The sequence below is a fragment of the Eucalyptus grandis genome, chromosome 10 (assembly GCF_016545825.1).
Source record: "Eucalyptus grandis isolate ANBG69807.140 chromosome 10, ASM1654582v1, whole genome shotgun sequence".
Classification (NCBI taxonomy): Eukaryota; Viridiplantae; Streptophyta; class Magnoliopsida; order Myrtales; family Myrtaceae; genus Eucalyptus; species Eucalyptus grandis.
Genome location: NC_052621.1, coordinates 29,234,590 through 29,253,889, shown reverse-complemented (window position 1 = coordinate 29,253,889; position 19,300 = coordinate 29,234,590). Strand labels below are relative to the sequence as shown.

At 41.3% G+C, this 19,300-nt stretch overlaps 1 protein-coding gene across 1 annotated transcript; it reads right to left on the bottom strand.

Annotated features, from left to right (window-relative positions):
- Nucleotides 1-8,804: 8,804 nt before the first annotated feature.
- On the bottom strand, nucleotides 8,805-9,482 carry LOC104431632. Its single transcript, XM_010044229.2, has one exon. It carries the CDS (start codon nucleotides 9,480-9,482, stop codon nucleotides 8,805-8,807), a length of 678 nt encoding a protein of 225 aa, XP_010042531.2.
- Between the last annotated feature and the right edge of the window lie 9,818 nt (nucleotides 9,483-19,300).

Below are 19,300 nucleotides of genomic sequence, written 5' to 3'. Positions count from 1 at the left end.
ACTCATCTATTGAATTGAAACAAAAAAAAAATTACTAGCCAAAAATTGAATTTTAGAATAGAATGGTTATCATTTGTGTCTAAAGTTGCTATTCCTATGATGAAACGTACGAAATCCCTATCTTCAAAATCGCAGCCAACCCTAGACCGCCAACGCACGCCCCTTCTCAACTCACTATGGCCACAGAACACGGGACATCGTCGGCACAGCGGCTAACTCTAGCCACTGTCGACGCTCCGAATGGCTTTGGACAAACACGTTAGCCCGGCGGGCTTGTCATGGTCGAAGGAAAAAGGAAAAAAGAAAAGGAAAAATGAGATGAGTGGGCACGAACGGGACACGCCTATCAAAGACTTCCCGTCAAGAAACGGACGAGGGGACCCTTTCACCGTCAAACTTGCCCCGATACAATCCTTCCATCGATTGGGCAGTCTAATTGTCAACAACACGTGGAATTCGGGAGCCCAAACAGGCGCGACGACTTGGACGATTGAAACCGACAGTCAGCGCCCTTTGTCCGCTACCGCATGCACCTCTCTCTCTCAGAGCCATATGCTTATCCCATAACCTTGACCTTTTGACAACTTTCGAAGTTTTCGCAAGAACTCGGGCCCCATCTCTCAAGTTGCTCCTTTCGTCTCCTTCGTTTAGGCCAGTGTATCTGTCTGGTCTAGTTGCTCCCTTGGAACATCCAACTTTAATCACCTCTTGCTGCTTAATTAAGCCCTTGATTTGCGGTCGAAATCCCATCTCCTTAGAGCGTCTGTTGGAATGAATATACGCGTAATCGAAACACGGGGAAGTCTCTGTTCATGCCAATTGTTTTCGGTCAAGTTAGGATAGTTCTTTGACCAAACTGACCTTCCTCGAAATTGATGGTCGATTTGGGTTTGGTAATCAAGAGCACGACCATAATCTGGTGTGCAGGGAATTCCCAACAGATATACACTTCTGAGGTCGCACTTAATTTAAGTTTACGCATGTTTAATCATTTGATAATCCAATAGGCCACATATTAGAATCAGATAATACAAATTGCGAAAAGGAAAGGATTAGTCATAAGGTATTTTGTCCATATAATGTATGTGATGTTCATTTTCATCAAGTAGTGAAAGGGTCGTTGTTGCTTGGAAGGAACATGGAACGGAAGGAAGAGTACAGAGGCTAGAAAACAACTGAATGCAAAATAAATTCCAACGTCGTTCTTAGGAGAATGTCAATCGTCAATGCCGTCTTTAGCATCCATATCGCTCAGCAGTTACTGCTAGATAATGTCGGAATGGTAATGGAAACTTGGTGGGAAGCAAGTCGGAGAAATTCCATCTGATAAGCCCATAAGAGGTAGAAAAAGCGGTCCATTTAGCAAAGTTTGTGGGCTGTGACACTTCGATCTCTTGAGAGAATAAGTGACAGATCAAACTATTCAAAAATGATGAATCAAACCTTGCATTTGAAATAAGATGAGCAGTGCTTCAACTAGGAAATACATATGATTTTTCTAAGTTCTTGTCCAGCCATTCAAGCCAAGGGAAATACATATGATTTTTCTTTCTGTCTGTAAATTCTGAGATCATACAAGTCTATTAGAATACAATTTTTGAGTTGGGAGATCAAGAAGGAAAGAAGCTATGTTTTTTTCTTTCTTTTGTTGGCATGATTGAAATCAAAAAGGTGAGGGGAGTTTATTTCTTCTTCTTGTTCGATAAGAATAGTTTAATTTGACACTCTGAAGTTGCGACTGACTTGAGATCTCTCGTTTCATGTTTTTGCTCTTCATTCATTTATTTCTTTCATCTCCATTGAGAGAGAGTGTTGTAATTATGGTTAATGGATTAACGAATGCCAAAAAATTAAGATACGTCTTTTCTATTCACGTATCTCTTTTGGATTCATGAATTTCTTAAACTTTTCCGTTCATGTATCTATTGAATTCATGAATTTTCTAGATCCATGTATTTTTTAGTTTATGTATTTATTGAGTTCACGAATCTCTTGAATTCACGTATCTCCTGGATTCGTGAATCTCTTGAATTCATGTATCTCTTGATTCATGAATTTCGTGGATACATGCGTCTATTTAATTCATGTATCTCTTCCGTACATGAACTAAAAATATCTATAAATAGATGGGAGCATAGAGCTTTATAATGGTTTTTTGGTTTTTGGTTTTTTGGTTTTTCCAACTCGATTCCAAAAGGCTCGATACACTTTTCTACTCTTCTGAATTTTCTGAGTGTGCTTGGTTCAATTGAACGGTTCGACCGAGTCCTATTTTCATAGTGCTAATCCAAACAGGTTTGAGGTGTTGTATCTTGGGAGGCATAGTTCGTGAATCATGAGCACCATTGGGGAACTAATTGCCTTAAGGAGATTCGATATCCGTACCTCACCTCTAATTTCATGTTCTGATTGCAACAAACAGTTTGTGTTTTATTTTTGGATTATTTTCCAACATTCTTAAGGCAATTATTCACTCACCGTTTGTTGTTCTTGTCAGATTATTGAGATGACTGGAAACAACCAAGTGCCCTTCAATGTCCCGAATGTTTCGGAGACGTTCCTATGGTCGATTCGACAAATGCTATGGAAGATGTTCAACCCTCGAGGTCTGAATTTGTAGCAGCCAATGCTACGGGCCCTTGGGCCAACACCAATTTTGGTGGTGCGAGTACAAGTCATATGACTGGTATACCCGAGACTGTTTTTCATAACAGTATAGGCCAAATGGCTTTTGGCTCTGTTTCTAGAGGGATGGTTCAACGATCCTTGCCTACCGTGATGGCAACGCCTCCGCATGGCTAATGAGAAACCGGAGAAATTTACCGGAGTGGGCTTTAAACAAAGGGCAGCAAAAGATGTACTTCTATTTGACCATGCTCAATCTCGACGAAATATTTATCGGAGGTGTGCCCGATAATTAGTCCAAATGAGCAAGATGTCACGACGCTCGGTGCGTTGGAGGCTTGGAAGCATGGGGACTTCTTAAGCCGAAATTATATCCTTAACTCGTTTAGTGAATTCTCTCTATAATGTTTATTGTAATATTGAATCTGCTAAACAGTTATGGGAGTCCTTAGAGAAAAATACAAAACCGAGGATGCCGGCACTAAGAAATTTGTGGTTGCCAAATTCTTGGACTACAAGATGGTGGATTTTAAATCTGTCATGAGTCGGGTTCAAGAATTGCAATTAATTCGAGTGACATCTCGGCTGAGGGAATAATACTTAGTGAATCATTCCAAGTGGCAGCCATGATTGAGAAACTACCTCCGGCTGGTCGACTTCAAAAATTATTTGAAGCACAAACGGAAGGAGATGAGCCTTGAAGATCTCATTCGCACCTCGAATCGAGGAAGACAATAGAAGGAGTGCGAATCCTTCTTCCGAGCCGAAGGCCAACATTATGGAATCTTCCAAATCCAAGCAAGATAGAAAAAGGAAGATGTCTTTTCAAGGAAAAGGCAAGCAAAAGGAGCAGCAGTTCCAAAACTCCAAGGGACGTGTTTTATATGCAACAAGCCCGGCCATCGTGCTAAGGATTGCAAGAAGCGCCCGAAAAAAGGCAAGAACGAAGGTACAGCCCAAGAATCGAATTTGACAGCATGACAATATTGAGAGACCGCTCGCTATGGTAATGTCTCAAGCATCTCTCGGTGTCGAACACTAATGGCTGGTGGCTAGACACGGGTGCCACAAATCACATCCAGTGCGAGATAAACACATGTTCTCATCTTATGAGAAGGTCAAGAAGATGAGAAGCTTTATATGGCTAACTCGCATCAATAAAGATCGTCGGAAGAGGAAAGGTGATCCTGAAGTTTACATTTGGCAAGGAGGTCGCCCGCCGAATGTGTTGCATGTACCGATATTCGGAAAATCTAATTTCTGGCTCTATACTTGTCAAGAAGGATTTCAAAGTTGTATTTGAATCTGACAAGTTTGTACTTTCAAAAGGAGGGATGTATGTAGGGAAAGGGTACTTGTGTAATGACCTGTTTAAGGCCAATGTGGCCGTCATTGATGTAAACTCAAAGTATGTGTACCCAAAGACTATTAATAAAGAAAAGTCTTCAGTTTACACTGTTGTGTCTCATTATCTATGGCATGGTAGATTAGAACATGTAAACTATGGTACAATGAAAAGAATAGCAAACTTGGGGTTAATTCCAAGATTTTAGTTGGATGCCCGTTACAAGTGTGAGACTTGTGTTGAGGCCAAGTTTGCCAAGAAACCTTTCAAATCCATTGAAAGAACAAGTGAACCTCTACAATTAATCCATAGTGATCTATGCGATTTAAAGTTTGTAGAAAGTAGAGGTGGAAAGAAGTACTTCATCACATTTGTGGATGATTGTACTAGATTTTGCTATGTTTATTTACTAACTAGCAAAGATGAGACTATGAGCATGTTTGTCAAGTATAAAACTGAAGTTGAAAACCAACTTGATAAACGAATCAAAGTGCTTAGGTCTGATAGAGGAGGAGAATATAGTTCAATCAACTTGAAAGAGTTTTGTGCTAGTTTTGGAATAATTCTCCAAACGATCGCACTTTATACTCCACAACAAAATGGAGTTGCTGAACGATTGAACAGGACACTAAAGGAGATGGCTAATGCCATGCTTTGAGTTCAGGTTTACCTCGAACTTGTGGGGAGGCGCTTTAACTGCAAATTATATTCTTAATAAAATACCCCACAAAAAGACAGGTAAAACTCCATACGAGTTATGGAATGGAAAGTTGCCATCCTACAATTTTCTAAAAGTATGGGGGTGCTTGGCCAAGGTGGCGATTCCTCCTCCGAAACAAACTCGGTTGGGACCTAAAACGGTGGATTGCATATCCATCGGTTATGCTCAAATTAGTAGCGCATATAGATTTTTGGTTCATAAATCTGAAAATGCGGAAATTCATGTCAATACAATCCTAGAATCAAGGGATGCTGAATTTTTTGAGGATATATATCCTGCAAAAAGAAATCAATGAGAACTTTCTCAGAAAAGACTTAGAGAATCAGAATCTGAGAATGATGAAGTTGTGGCCAAAGAAACCGAACTTCGAAGGAGTAAAAGGTCTCGAATCGAAAAATCTTTCGGACCTAATTTTCTAACATACATGTTAGAAGGTGAGCCCCAAACATATAAAGAGGCAATGTCATCTCCAGATGCTCCTTTCTGGAAAGAAGCTGTTGACAATGAAATCCATTCTATCCTAAGTAACCATACTTGGGAATTGGTTGATCTTCCACTTGGAAATAAACCAATTGGATGTAAATGGATTTTCAAGAAAAACTAAAGCTGATGGTTCCATTGATAAGTACAAAGCTCGACTTGTAGCCAAAGGGTTTAGACAAAAGAGAGTCTTGACTACTTTGATACTTATTCACCTGTCACAAGAATAACATCGAAGGATGTTGATTGCTATAGCTTCGCTATACAATTTGCAAATACATCAAATGGATGTGAAAACTGCATTCTTAAATGGTGATCTCGACGAGGAGATTTATATGGAACAACCTGAAGGGTTCAAGGTCAAAGGACAAGAACACAAAGTGTGTAGACTTGTCAAATCATTGTATGGACTTAAACAAGCTCCTAAGCAATGGCATGAGAAATTTGACCGGGTAATGATTCAAAATGGGTACAGAATCAATGAGTGTGACAAATGTGTGTACACTAAATCCACTACAGTTTGATATGTACTTATTTGTCTATATGTTGATGACTTGTTAATTTTTGGAGATAACATTGAGGTCATCAAAATCACCAAGAACATTCTCAAGAAGAACTTTGAGATGAAAGATTTAGGTGTTGCGAGATGTTATACTCGGCATCAAAATTCTAAGGAATTCCGATGGCTTAGGTTTAACACAATCTCATTACATTGAAAAGGCATTTGAGAGATTTAAAGGATTCGGCATTAAAGATGCAAACAATCCTTTTCTTCCACACCTAACTTTAAGAAAGAACACTGGAAATAGTGTTAGACAGCTAGAATACTCTCAAGTAATCGGCAGCATCATTTATATCATGAATTGCACTAGACCTGATATTGCGTACTCAGTAAGCAAACTGAGTAGATATACCAGTAACCCAGGTCATGAGCATTGGAATGCTTTGATGAGAGTATTAGGATATTTGAAAAGGACAAAAGACTATGTTCTACAATATGGCAAATATCCAACTGTTTTGGAAGGTTATTGTGATGCAAACTGGATTTCAGATTCTGATGAATCGAAATCGACTAGCGGATATGTGTTCAAGCTAGGAGGTGCTGTAGTGTCATGGAAATCCTCTAAACAAACTCTAATAACACGCTCTACAATGGAATCAGAGTTTGTTGCTTTGGATAAAGCTGCTGAAGAAGCATAATGGCTTCAACATTTTTTAGAAGATGTTCCAATGTGGCCAAAACCTATGCTTGCAATTTGCATACACTGTGATAATCAAGCGGCAATTGCAATGGCACATAATGTGATTTATAACGGTAAGTCTAGACATATCCGTCGTAGACATAACACCATAAGGCAGTTGCTCTCAAATGGAATAATTTCTTTAGACTTTGTAAAGTCAAAGGAAAATATTGCGGATCCGCTGACAAAAAGTTTGTCAAAAGAGCAGATAAACTACGCATTGAGGGGAATGGGTTTAAGAGCCTTAACCCAATAAAGAGATTCCAGGGTGGAAACCTAACCTATGCAATTGGAGATCCCATGGTCTAGATTCAATAGGACAACGCAAAGTTTGGAAACTCTAGTGTAAGCATTGTCTACCATTCCTATGATGCAACAGTGCTCTCCTACAGCGTTATTAAGGGTACGCTATGCGTTTAATAATTCCTAGGAGTATAACATCCAAGTGAGATATGGTAGGATATCTTTAATAGGAATGTACCTATATGCGTGGAGCTGGCCGACTCTATGAAAATCTTTTAAGGCTAGATTTTCTAAAGCATGCACGAATCCCGAGAGGTTCAAGGCCGAAAGAACGAACACAACCGAGAACCAATCTTGAATTGGAAATACTCCGTGTGAGGCTTATTTTCTAGGCTTACACAAACAACTAGCGATTCAAGGCTTAGTCCATCGACTAGTTAAGTAAGTCCGATAAGCTTTCGCTAAAGAAGGTTCAAAGCAAAAGCTACCTATCTTGATGCGGTTTATTTCAACAGGCATGCTCAGATTCCTTCGAGTCAAAAATGTTTTGTTGATCCATTAATGTGGGAGATTGTTGTAATTATGGTTAATGGATCAACGAATGCCAAAAAATTAAGATACGTCTTTTCTATTCACGTATCTCTTTGGATTCATGAATTTCTTAAGCTTTTCCGTTCATGTATCTATTGAATTCATGAATTTTCTAGATCCATGTATCTTTTAGTTTATGTATTTATTGAGTTCACGAATCTCTTGAATTCACGTATCTCTGGATTCGTGAATCCTTGAATTCATGTATCTCTTGATTCATGAATTTCGTGGATACATGCGTCTATTTAATTCATGTATCTCTTCTGTACATGAACTAAAAATATCTATAAATAGATGGGAGTGTAGAGCTTCATAATGGTTTTTTGGTTTTTCCGACTCGATTTCAAAAGGCTCGATACACTTTTCTACTCTTCTGAATTTTCCTGAGTGTGCTGGTTCAATTGAGCAGCTTCGACCAGTCCTGTTTGCGATAGTGCTAATCCAAACAGTTCGAGGGTGTTATATCTTGGGAGCGCATAGTTTGTGAATCTGCAAGACCATTGGCGGAAACTAATTGCCTTAGGAGATTCGATATCCGTACCTCACCTCTAATTTCATGTTTGATTGCAACAAACAGTTTGTGTTTTATTTTTGGATTATTTTCCAACAGAGAGAGAGAGAGTGAGAGAGAGAGTGGCAGCAGTGCAAAGTAAAAGGAAAAGTCATATGTGGGGCCTCAAGTAGCCAATAATTTTTTCAGCGAGGGGGATCCTTCTTGACGTCCTACTTGAATAGGTTGTCCGATGTCCTTGAAAAAATATGTGGTGTAGTCGCCGGCTCATCTTTTTCATTTTGTCTCTTCCAATTGCCTATTGCATCTCTCCATTGAGTGTGTGGTCAAAATGACACCATTATTCTCAAGGAGTAACTGTCACCTCGGCAGCACCCTAAGATGAGTAGTGTGCCAAATGGGAATGGCGAGCTCCAGTTGACATGTGGGACAACGTTGAGACAATCTCCCTAATAAAAAAATAAAAAATACATCAATGGCTCCTGTTGACACCTAAATTTTTGGCGACCCATTTAGACATTTAAAATTAGGGTTAATTTTATCCCTGAAAAATAAAATCACATGGCATATAGTTTAGGAACATTTTTGTTTATTTTATTGAATCGACGGTGAGTGCAAAATTTTTCACATATTCCGTTCGGATTCTTCACACATTTATGCATTTTCGAACAAAAAGGAAAATTTTGGATAGAATATGTGAAAATACAAAAGGGGAATATTGCACAAGGTGGATATATTTCAACGATATATTTAGGGTATCATGCGCGAAAAAAAGGAAAAATATATACCGTAGAGATACATTTTTTAGACCTATATAATACCTCGCGTGCAATTTGTTTGGGGAGGCCACACATATCAATCCACATGGCCATACAAACGGGGGCTTCTCTAAAAAAAATTGAGAGAAAAAAGGGAGAAGGAGAAGAAAATTTCTTCTGCAGAAAGTGCAAAAGGAAAACTGCAAAAACAAAAGAAAAAGTCAGAACGTGAGAGAAAGAGTAGGAGAGAAAAGAGAAAAGTAAAAAACAGTAAAGGTTGATTTGACCTTTACTGTTCATCATCTTCCCCAAATCCACTCCTCACCCGCGCTGCAACTCGCGGAGACCCGACGCCGGAGCTCGACGAAGCCCGCCGCTCCCGACGATCGCCGAGCGCCACCCACCACCGCACCACCGCCGCTCCCGACCTCGCACCGCGCCCGACGACCGCGCTCTCACCTTCGCCGACGCCGCGCCGCCGCAACACCCCCGCTCCGCCCGCGCGCCGCCCATTGATCTCCAAGCTCCGTCGCGCCTCCGCCCGACGCCGCCGTCGCCCGCCCGACGCCAAGTGTCGCCCGGCCCCCGCGCATCGCCGAGCCCGACGCCCGCGTCTCTCGCAACCCGCGACCAGCGCGAGCACGGCCCGCCTAACGCCCGCAACTCCGGATCCGCTGCCCGACGTCGCCGGAGCCAGCACCGTCGCTGCTCGCCTCGCCCAACGCACCCCAGGCCGGAGCCGCGCCACGACGACACCGCCCACCTCCGCGACCCAAGCGCCCCAACTCCACCTCAGCCCGTGTCGATCCGCTCGACGCCGCTGGTCGCCGCGCCAAGCACCCGCAACGTCGGCACCATCCCCGCCTGCACCACCACTGAGCCCGACGCCTCCGCCTTGCCTCGCGACCCGCAAGCCCTCCCCGCCGACGTGCCGCTCCCGGTGCCTCGCCGGACCTCCGTCGCCCATCCTTGGCGGACCCCACGGCGCCAAGCCCAATAAAAAAAAAACAAGAGAAAACACATTAGGTAGTTTTCTTTAGTTTATTTTATTTAATTTATTTTACTTTTATCTTGTTTTTTTAGTATAATTAGTCTTTAGTATATGATTGGAAATTCAACATATTACCGGATTCGCGACCGCGCCAGGATTTTTTATTTCATTTATAAGGCCTTAGATGAAATAATTAATTAAGCGGGAATAAAATTGATATTTTGATCTTTAAGGCTTAAGATCAATTTATTGATTTTATTAGCGAAATATTGTCTCTTGATCCGAACGATGTGCGATATTTCCGATGATTTTGAATGAATTGTCTCGTCTTAATTGCCCAGTTTATCTCGAGATATGTTTGAATTAGAATATTGCATGTCTTAGGGTTTACATGTTTAGAATAGGAATTTTATTTAAAAAAATAAAAAAAAAAAATCAACTTAGGGTTAGCTTCATTTAGATGCATGTCATTTAGGGATTGTTATTAGACCCATTTAATTAGAAATTGCATGACATTAGAATTAGGTCATTTTGTTAATATTGCATTGCATATTGCATGATTCTCATTAATTAAGTGAAAAATAAAAAAAAGAAATTGCGTGGTAATTAGAAATCATATCTAGGGTTGTTGATGTGGTTTTTAACTTAACATTGCGTATGCTTTCGTTGTTTTGAGGTAAGTTTTTGCAATTTATTTATTGTTTATCTGGGTGTTAAATTAGTGGATTGCGCACTCGCATGATCATCTCACATGTTAGGAAAATAGATTTAAAATCAATTTAAGCTGCCTGCAAAAAAAAAATTGAAAATAAAATAATGGTACCGAAAGGGCATTAGAGAAATCTAGTGTAACCAAGTCCCCGTACCCATAGTCTCTGGTTCGTAGGAGTAAAGTGAAACTCCCGTTACTTTACTTGGGTTTCTAATCGACCCACCAAAAATAGATTAGTGGCGACTCATGATTAAAAAATCAATTGCATGCTAAAAACATGAACCTAAGTCGCGAATTGGTATGGGCTTGGGAGAGCCCGAGTTAAGTTTAGGCTTAACAATCCATTAGCCAAACCCTAGGTGGTTCAAACTCGAAAAATTGGTCGCGACAGCTTGGCGACTCCACTGGGGACTTGTGTTATAACACTTAGTGGACTTAGGCCAATTTTCTTGTTTTTGAAAAATGTTTTTGTTTGGCAGCAAGGATTCCAGGTATGTCCCTAACATTTAGGTGTTAAATGTTTTTGCAGATTGGGAGGTATAAGGGGAGTAGTGATTGCTAACATTTGTCTTGCAGGTTGGAGTTAGGGATGAATGTTTTAAATTCAAGCTATTGAAGTGTTGTTTGATTTAAATTATTGTGCATGCCCTGCATTTAGCACTACACTTTTGCACACACAACCTGCCGTCGGACCTGGGCCGCACTAGGATATTTAGGATGGTATTGAGTTGGATACGACTTCGACCACGAGGCCGCGTAGTAGAGGTTGCCCAACTCAATCCCGAAAGTTTTTCTTGGTGTTAAGAATGCTTACCTCTGCCCGCGAGGCTGCGTTGCATTGGGGTATCATTCTTAACTGAGCCGGAGTTAGGAGGACTTGACTTAGTACGCGAGGCTGCAACTAAGTCATCCCACCCTTTTAACTCCACCTTGCTTAGCCTTTCTAGTTAGAAATCGAACCTCACATCTCATGCGCATGTCTATGTGATTGCCATTGATTCTCCTTGGTGAAGTAAGTGTTCTTTCCCTATAGCATGCAATTTATTTTCTTGGGTCGGTCCATGACAATCTAGGTCAATCATTGATTTGATTCATTTGTCAATTAGAAATGAAATGAGAAATTGCTAGGGAATGATGCATTTAAAAAAAAAACATTGGAGAATTTGTTTTTACATCATGTCTAGAAAATTTGGTTTTACTAGGATATCCATTTTTAGGAAATTCCCTTCTTGCATAGACTTTTCATGAATAAATGAAAAAACAAATGAAAAAAAATAGAAAAATCGATTAGATCATTGTCATGGATTGACTCTCCATTTACACCTCATGCTTACATGTTCCCGTTTATTCCTTTAGGTAATTATGGGGCACTCCCGCTCACCCATCCGTACACGGTCGAAAGCTAAAATGGCAGATCGAAACGATGTACTGGACCGTATCATTGACAATATGAACAAGCGAATTGCACACCACCAAAGTCAAGTCGATGAATTGTCTACTACTGTGACTTTTCTCATCAAACAAAAGGGCTGCGATGACATAGGTACTCTATCTTCAATGAGAAACTGCGACTCGAAGAAGAAAGTCAAAAGAACTTTTGAATCGTCTCATTTTCCCGAGGTAGTTGAATTTGATGCCACCATGAAGAGACTAGTGACTTATCTCTAACCTGGAGGGTTCGCATCACAAGATCAAGGAGGGTGAAGAACTCAAGCACACATGATTCATGATCCTAAGTAGTTTGCTTTCCTTATTTAGGGGCATGTTCAATTGCACCTTCCCCTGTGTGGGAATTCTTATTACTTTTTAAGGATTGATAAAAATTTCTTCTGTTTTGCTTTAGTGCTTGAATATCACATTTTCATTCCAATAAATGTAATTTGATTGACGAATATCAATAAAATTACAAGTTTTGTTTTGAGGACATGATGGGGTATGCCAAACCAGCCCGTGACGATATCCAACAATGAAAAGAAAATATCATCCAAGGAGAAATTCTCGAGGACTGGGCTTCTTCATGCTTCCTCATCCAAAAAAGAATAAATAAAAAAATCATTTTTCAAACCATTTCCAAAAAACATGCCTTAGATTAGCCCTATTTAATTTTCTGACTCATTTACTTCATGTTTCGAGCATTACTTTCTTGACCCGATAAGAAAGCATCTGAAAAAGGCACATTAGGGCCAAACAAAGTCTATTCCATTTCCATGCTTGACGGAATTTTCATTCTCGCCCATTAAATGAGGGGCAAGTTAAAAGAGGATCATCCATCTTTGGTGAAAGAGGTACATCTCGTCTTTGAACATAAATAATTTTGGGAGATGATGCTTTGTTCTTTTCCTTGCAGATGACGAATTGGGGGCACTACAGATTCTAGTAGTGACATGACTAAGACAAAATCTCGATCCGAGCCAAAATGGTTGTGCAATTTGAATTTACTTTGAGTTGCATAGTATCCTATTCATGCACGTTCTCTTGTGCAGGGGCAAAAGCAAGAATGGAGCATTCATCAAATTAAAAAGCGGATTTTCAATCCCGGACATCCATTGCCGAGACAATCCCTCCATGGGACAACTCCTTGAATGAATGCTTAAAACCATGTTTTGAGTGCAATAAATTGTTTGTTTTGAAGTCACAAACACTTTTCATGCTTAAAGTTGCTGGACTCTTTTGAAAAGAAAATTTTCATATTGATTTAGCTCGCCAATTTCATGTGGAGATTTGTCAAGATAGACAATTTAATGGAGTGACATCAATGCTTAAGAATGCCGAATGAGACGTGTCGCATGATGAAAGGCAAGCCTTATCCTATACACAGTCCCCTACTTATACACTTGTGAGATGAGTGTAAAAAGTTCCATATCCGCAAGGAAGAGGGCTATCTCGCAAAGGGTACGTCAACCAAGGTGATGAGAGGCATTCGTTTCTCTATCCCAAACACTACAGGTGATCCATTGCTTAACCCTTTTGAGCCCATACACTTATGGATATTCTTTTCGAATTACCCCTGTCAAGAATCACCCCACATTGGGGCAAATGGGAGATAAAATGGCATCATGAGGTGAGAAAAATGAATTGAAATTTTCTTGCTCTCACTTGCATCAATCTTTAAGTCGTGCTATTGCATTGAATTCATGGGTTAACTTAAGTGCCTTAGGATGACGAAGAGCATTTCTTTCTCTATCCTACATACTTATACCCTTTGCATAGCCCACTTGAGCCTGAAATTTTCATTTCTTTAAACCCGATTGGTGATCATCCCCCACACTGGGGCAAGGAAAGAAAAATCAAACCACTCAAATAGCATGATTTACAATGCTAATAAAAATGGAGACTTTGTCCAAAAAAAAAAAAAAGTGCAAAAATATGGGGCATGAAAAGCAGTGTGACTGGTAAAAGCAAGGCCAATGCCCAAAGAAAAAAAATCAAACTCTTGGTATAGTAAGTTGTATCCCCATCAAGGTGGTAATAAAAACTCTCAAATGCTGTTGCAATCAATGGAGTTGTGAAAAAAATCTTCGATAGTGGAGAAGGAAAGTGGTGGAAATGTCAAGATGATCACCAACTTTGACTCTCCCTTAAACACTTTTTGAGCCTAATGATCTTTTCATTTCTCAACCCATGAACCCAGCCTACGTTACATCCCTCACAAAGTCTCTTCAGATTATGGCACTTAAATTAACGTAGGAGTTCATATGTTTATAAGCATCGCTCGAAGAAGTGCGAGCAATATTATTTCTTTCTCATTTTGCAGGATTCTTGACTTGTAAACCCGGAGATGATTACAAAATTGTTCTTTCAATTGCCTTGACTCAAAGAGTCCCTTTGCTAAGCCATTGACCAAGCCCACATTACGGTCCCTATTAAAGACCTCTCAGATTGGTAAGATCGTACCACTTGCGAGAATACTTGGATCCTTGTCGATATGATGATGAGATTGAGTGATTCTCACAAAATAGCTATTCTAAACGAGAGTGAGTGAAAGTCCTTTTTAACTGAAAGTCTCTCATTTAGCATTTTTAAGAAATCCATGTCGTTGTCTTGAATGATAATTCTCTCCAGTGGAAATTTGGGTGATGCAAAGGTCATTATGCATGAACCCCGATTGAGTTGATGAAAACCTCACTAAATTTTGAAATGTGCATTCTAGAGTAGCTCAGATTGTCTATCTCTTTGATAAATGCATATCGGTTTTGCTTTAAATCATGTTTGACAGGTAATTCAAGTTCCTTTCAGAATGTTTCATGATATTAGGAGATGAGAAACCTCCACCATGAGGTGAGAAACCTCCACCATGAGGTGAAAAACCTCCACAGGATATCCAAATTCCAAAAGACATATCCCCAAGAATCAGAGATATCATCGTGTAAGTATATCTCTACCATACTCTAAAATACTTGTCATTGTGCAGGTATTCTCTCTCAGTACATCGACACTTGACTTGGTCAAGCTGTCCGAGTTATATCGACTGGCGTGCTTTTGTAGCCTGAGTCCATTTTATCGAACCAGCGTGCTTCCATAGCCCAGATTTCTCTTATCAACCTGGCGTGCTTTCGTAGCCCAGAGTCCATTTTATCGAACCGGCGTGCTTCCGTAACCCGGATTTCTTTATTGACATGGCGTGCTTTCATAGCCCAGAGTCTCTTTTTATTGACCCGGCGTGCTTTTGTAGCCCGGTGTTCATTTTATCGACACAGCGTGCTTTTGTAGCCCGAGTCCTTTTCACCGACACTCAATGGAGTTGTCCCCCAAAGATTTTCCTCCGATTCAATCGATTAAGGCGACCGAAGAATGGTTCGGGTCCTAGTCGGATGATTTCGTAGCAAGGTCAGGCGACCGAAGAATGGTTCGGGTCCTAGCCAAGCAAAACCTCAATCTAGGCGAATCGTAGAATGGTACGGGTCCTAGACAACATTTATTGCTCTAACAGTGACCGTAGAATGGTACGGGTCTTGGAAAAGCAATTTCCTCATTCGGCGACCGTAGAATGGTACGGGTCTGGAAAATAATTTTCTTCGTTGAGGCGACCGTAGAATGGTACGGGTCCTTGACAACACCTATTCTTTATTCGGGCGACCGTAGAATGGTACGGGTCTGGAAAATGAATCCTCGTTTAGGCGTAGTAGAATGGTACGGGTCCTAGACAAAACCTTTCCCGTCATACTTGGGCGACCGTAGAATGGTACGGGTCCCAGGAAAGCGATTCCTTACAAAACCTTTCTGCCGTATTGGGCGACCGTAGAATGGTACGGGTCCCGAGAAAGCAACTCCTTTCGCCATACTAGGCGACCGTAGAATGGTACGGGTCCTAGGAAAGCAAAGATCTTCACAAAGTCATGTTACTATTCTAGGCGACCGTAGAATGGTACGGGTCTCGGACGGGTAACACTCACTACCTCGAATTACTTTATCCTCCTCGAAGGTAAGTTATCCTGTGGTAGGTTCATCTATCATTTGCATTAGCATTTCCATGCATCATATAAATTGCATTAAAAAATTGAATTCACGTTCCAACAAAAAATCATTCACTTTGCATGTGCATGGTCAAAATTTAGGTCTCATTTGTCTTTGAAGGCAACCCTACGAGCTCACCTTCAAAGAGGGCGTATTGACACCAAATTTTGGCGACCCATTAGACATTTAAAAATTAGGGGTTAATTTTATCCCCGAAAAATAAAATCACATGGCATATAGTTTAGGAACATTTTTGTTTATTTTATTGGACCGACGGCGAGTCAAAAAATTTTTCACATATTCCGTTCGGTTCTTCACACATTTATGCATTTTCGAACAAAAAGGAAAATTTTGGATAGAATATGTGAAAATACAAAAGGGAATATTACGCAAGGTGGATATATTTCATGATATATTTAGGGGTATCATGCGCGAACAAAAAAAAGGAAAAATATATACCGTAGAGATACATTTTTAGACCTATATAATACCTCGCGTGCAATTTGTTTGGGGAGGCCACACATATCAATCCACATGGCCATACAAACGGGGGCTTCTCTAAAAAAAAAAATTGAGAGAAAAAAGGGAGAAGGAGAAGAAAATTTCTTCTGCAGAAAGTGCAAAAGGAAAACTGCAAAAAAACAAAAGAAAAAGTCAGAACGTGAGAGAAAGAGTAGGAGAGAAAAGAGAAAAGTAAAAAGAGTAAAGGTTGATTTGACCTTTACTGTTCATCATCTTCCCCAAATCCACTCCTCACCCGCGCGCTGCAACTCGCGGAGACCCGATGCCGGAGCTCCGACGAAGCCTGCCGCTCCTGACGATCGCCGAGCGCCACCCACCACTGCACCACCGCCGCTCCTGACCTCGCACCGCGCCCCGACGACCGCGCTCTCACCTTCGCCGACGCCGCGCCGCTGCAACACCCCTGCTCTGCCCGCGACGCCGCCCATTGATCTCCAAGCTCCGTCGCGCCTCCGCCAGACGCCGTCGCTGCCCCGCCTGACGCCAAGTGTCGCCCAGCCCGCGCATCTGCTCGGAGCCCGACGCCCGGCGTCTCTGCAACCCGCGACCAGCGCCGAGCACGGCCCAGCCAACGCCTGCAACTCCGGATCCGCTGCCCGACGTCGCCGGAGCCAGCACCGTCGCTGCTCGCCTCAGCCCAACGCACCCCAGCCGGAGCCGCGCCACGGCGACACCAGCCACCTCCGCGACCCGAGCGCCCCAACTCCACCTCAGCCCGTGCCGATCTGCTCGACGCCGCTGGTCGCCGCGCCAAGCACCTGCAACGTCGGCACCATCCCTGCTGCTGCACCACCAGAGCCCGACGCCTCCACCTTGCCTCGCGCGACCCGCAAGCCCTCGCCGCCGACGTGCCGCTCCCGGTGCCTCGCCGGACCTCCGGTCAGCCATCCTTGGCTGGACCCCACGGCTGCCAAGCCCAATAAAAAAAAAAAACAAGAGAAAACACATTAGGTAGTTTTCTTTAGTTTATTTTATTTAATTTATTTTGCTTTTATCTTGTTTTTTTAGTATAATTAGTCTTTAGTATATGATTGGAAATTCAACATATTACCGGGATTCGCGACCGCGCCAGATTTTTTATTTCATCTATAAGGCGCCTAGATGAAATAATTAATTAAAATGAATAAAATTGATATTTTGATCTTTAAGGCTTAAGATCAATTTATTGATTTTATTAGCGAAATATTGTCTCTTGATCCGAACGATGTGCGATATTTCCGATGATTTTGAATGAATTGTCTTGTCTTAATTGCCTAGTTTATCTCGAGATATGTTTGAATTAGAATATTGCATGTCTTAGGGTTTACATGTTTAGAATAGGAATTTTATTTAAAAAATAAAAAAAAATCAATTTAGGGTTAGCTTCATTTAGATGCATGTCATTTAGGGATTGTTATTAGACCCATTTAATTAGAAATTGCATGACATTAGAATTAGGTCATTTTGTTAATATTGCATTGCATATTGCATGATTCTCATTAATTAAGTGAAAAATAAAAAAGAAATTGCGTGGTAATTAAAATCATATCTAGGGTTGTTGATGTGGTTTTTAACTTAACATCGAGATCTTTCGTTGTTTTGAGGTAAGTTTTTGCAATTTATTTATTGTTTATCCTGGGTGTTAAATTAGTGGATTCGCACTCGTGATCACCTCACATGTTAGGAAAATAGATTTAAAATCAATTTAAGTGCACCCGCAAAACATTTTTGAAAATAAAATAATGGTACCGAAGGGCATTAAGAAATCTAGTGTAACCAAGTCCCCCCTGTACCCATGGTCCTCTGGTTCGTAGGAGTAAAGTGAAACTCCCATTACTTTACTTGGGTTTCTAATCGACCCACCAAAAAATAGATTAGTGGCGACTCCCGATTAAAAAATCAATTGCATGCTAAAAACATGAACCTAAGTCGCGAAGGTATGGGGCAGGAGGGCTGAGAGTTAAGTTTAGCCAGCTAACAATCCATTAGCCAAACCCTGCAGGTGGTTCAAAACCCGAAAAAAAATTGGTCGCGACAACTCCTGACTCTAAGGCAAGATGAACCGGAAGTCATGGAGCAAGAGCTTGAGCATACTCATACGAGGAAGTGAGATAATGGGGGCAAGAGACAAGTTCAAGGATGTGAAGTGGACAATCTTTTCATATGCTTGGCTGGAGAAAATGGTTAGGTTGAAGAGGCCAACTAGTGTTTCCTCAATGAGAATGCGATGGAGAGAAATGATGAGATCGATCAGTCGGGAATAACAGTTGGAAAGGAAACGCAGTGGTCCAGTCTTCAATCAATCCAAAACATTGATTAAATAGTTTTTTTCCTAATTTTTAGAAAAATAAATTTTCTCTTAAATTTTTAATTAATTTTATTTATAAAATTAGTTCCGAAATAGGGACTCGGGCTGGGCCCCAAGGTCCGCTCGAACATGGGCTGCTATGGACTTTGCTGGCTTGGACCGGGAACATGATTTGGGCTCTATCAAAACAAACCCCCATTTTAGTAATGGACTCTCAAAGACCCACTTCATGAAAATTTAAACCCAGCCCAAACATTCATAAATTAAGCCCAGCCCAAATCGGCCTAAATTAAACCAAACCCAAATCTACCGAAACAAAACCTCAAGCCCATCTTCCTATCCCCTTTTCACGAACGTCTGCAACTGCAACAGGCCTATTTTCCTGATTTTCTTCTGTTCTCTCAGCCTTTCTTCTTCTTCTTCTTCGTGTCAACTCCCCTGCGACGTCCTTTACCGAAGCCTCCCACAGATGAAGTCCACCCTGGAATTTCGCCACACGGACCCACGGCAGAACTTTAAACGAATCCACGACAACACCCAACGTCGCCGGCCGTCACCAAGCCATCTTGGCTCGCCACTGCAAAACCAAATTCGCATCCAACGTCTACCATCACGCCGGCCACCACCACTCAACACATTCAATGAAAAATACACAGCATTTCTCGAACGAAATGCAAAGATGCAGTGACTTCATTGCTCGTGAAAATCGAGCTTAACAACCAATGACCGGGCCAACCGCATCGAGTGGTACCTTCGCATTCGAGCGAAAATAGAAGCCGTTTCTTAAACAATTCTCTGAGAAACATTTCATCAAGCAAG

Bases quoted from the DNA above. Each gene is read 5' to 3' on its own strand.
- LOC104431632 (XM_010044229.2), bottom strand. From the start codon at position 9,482: ATGGGCGACGGAGGTCCGGCGAGGCACCGGGAGCGGCACGTCGGCGGG.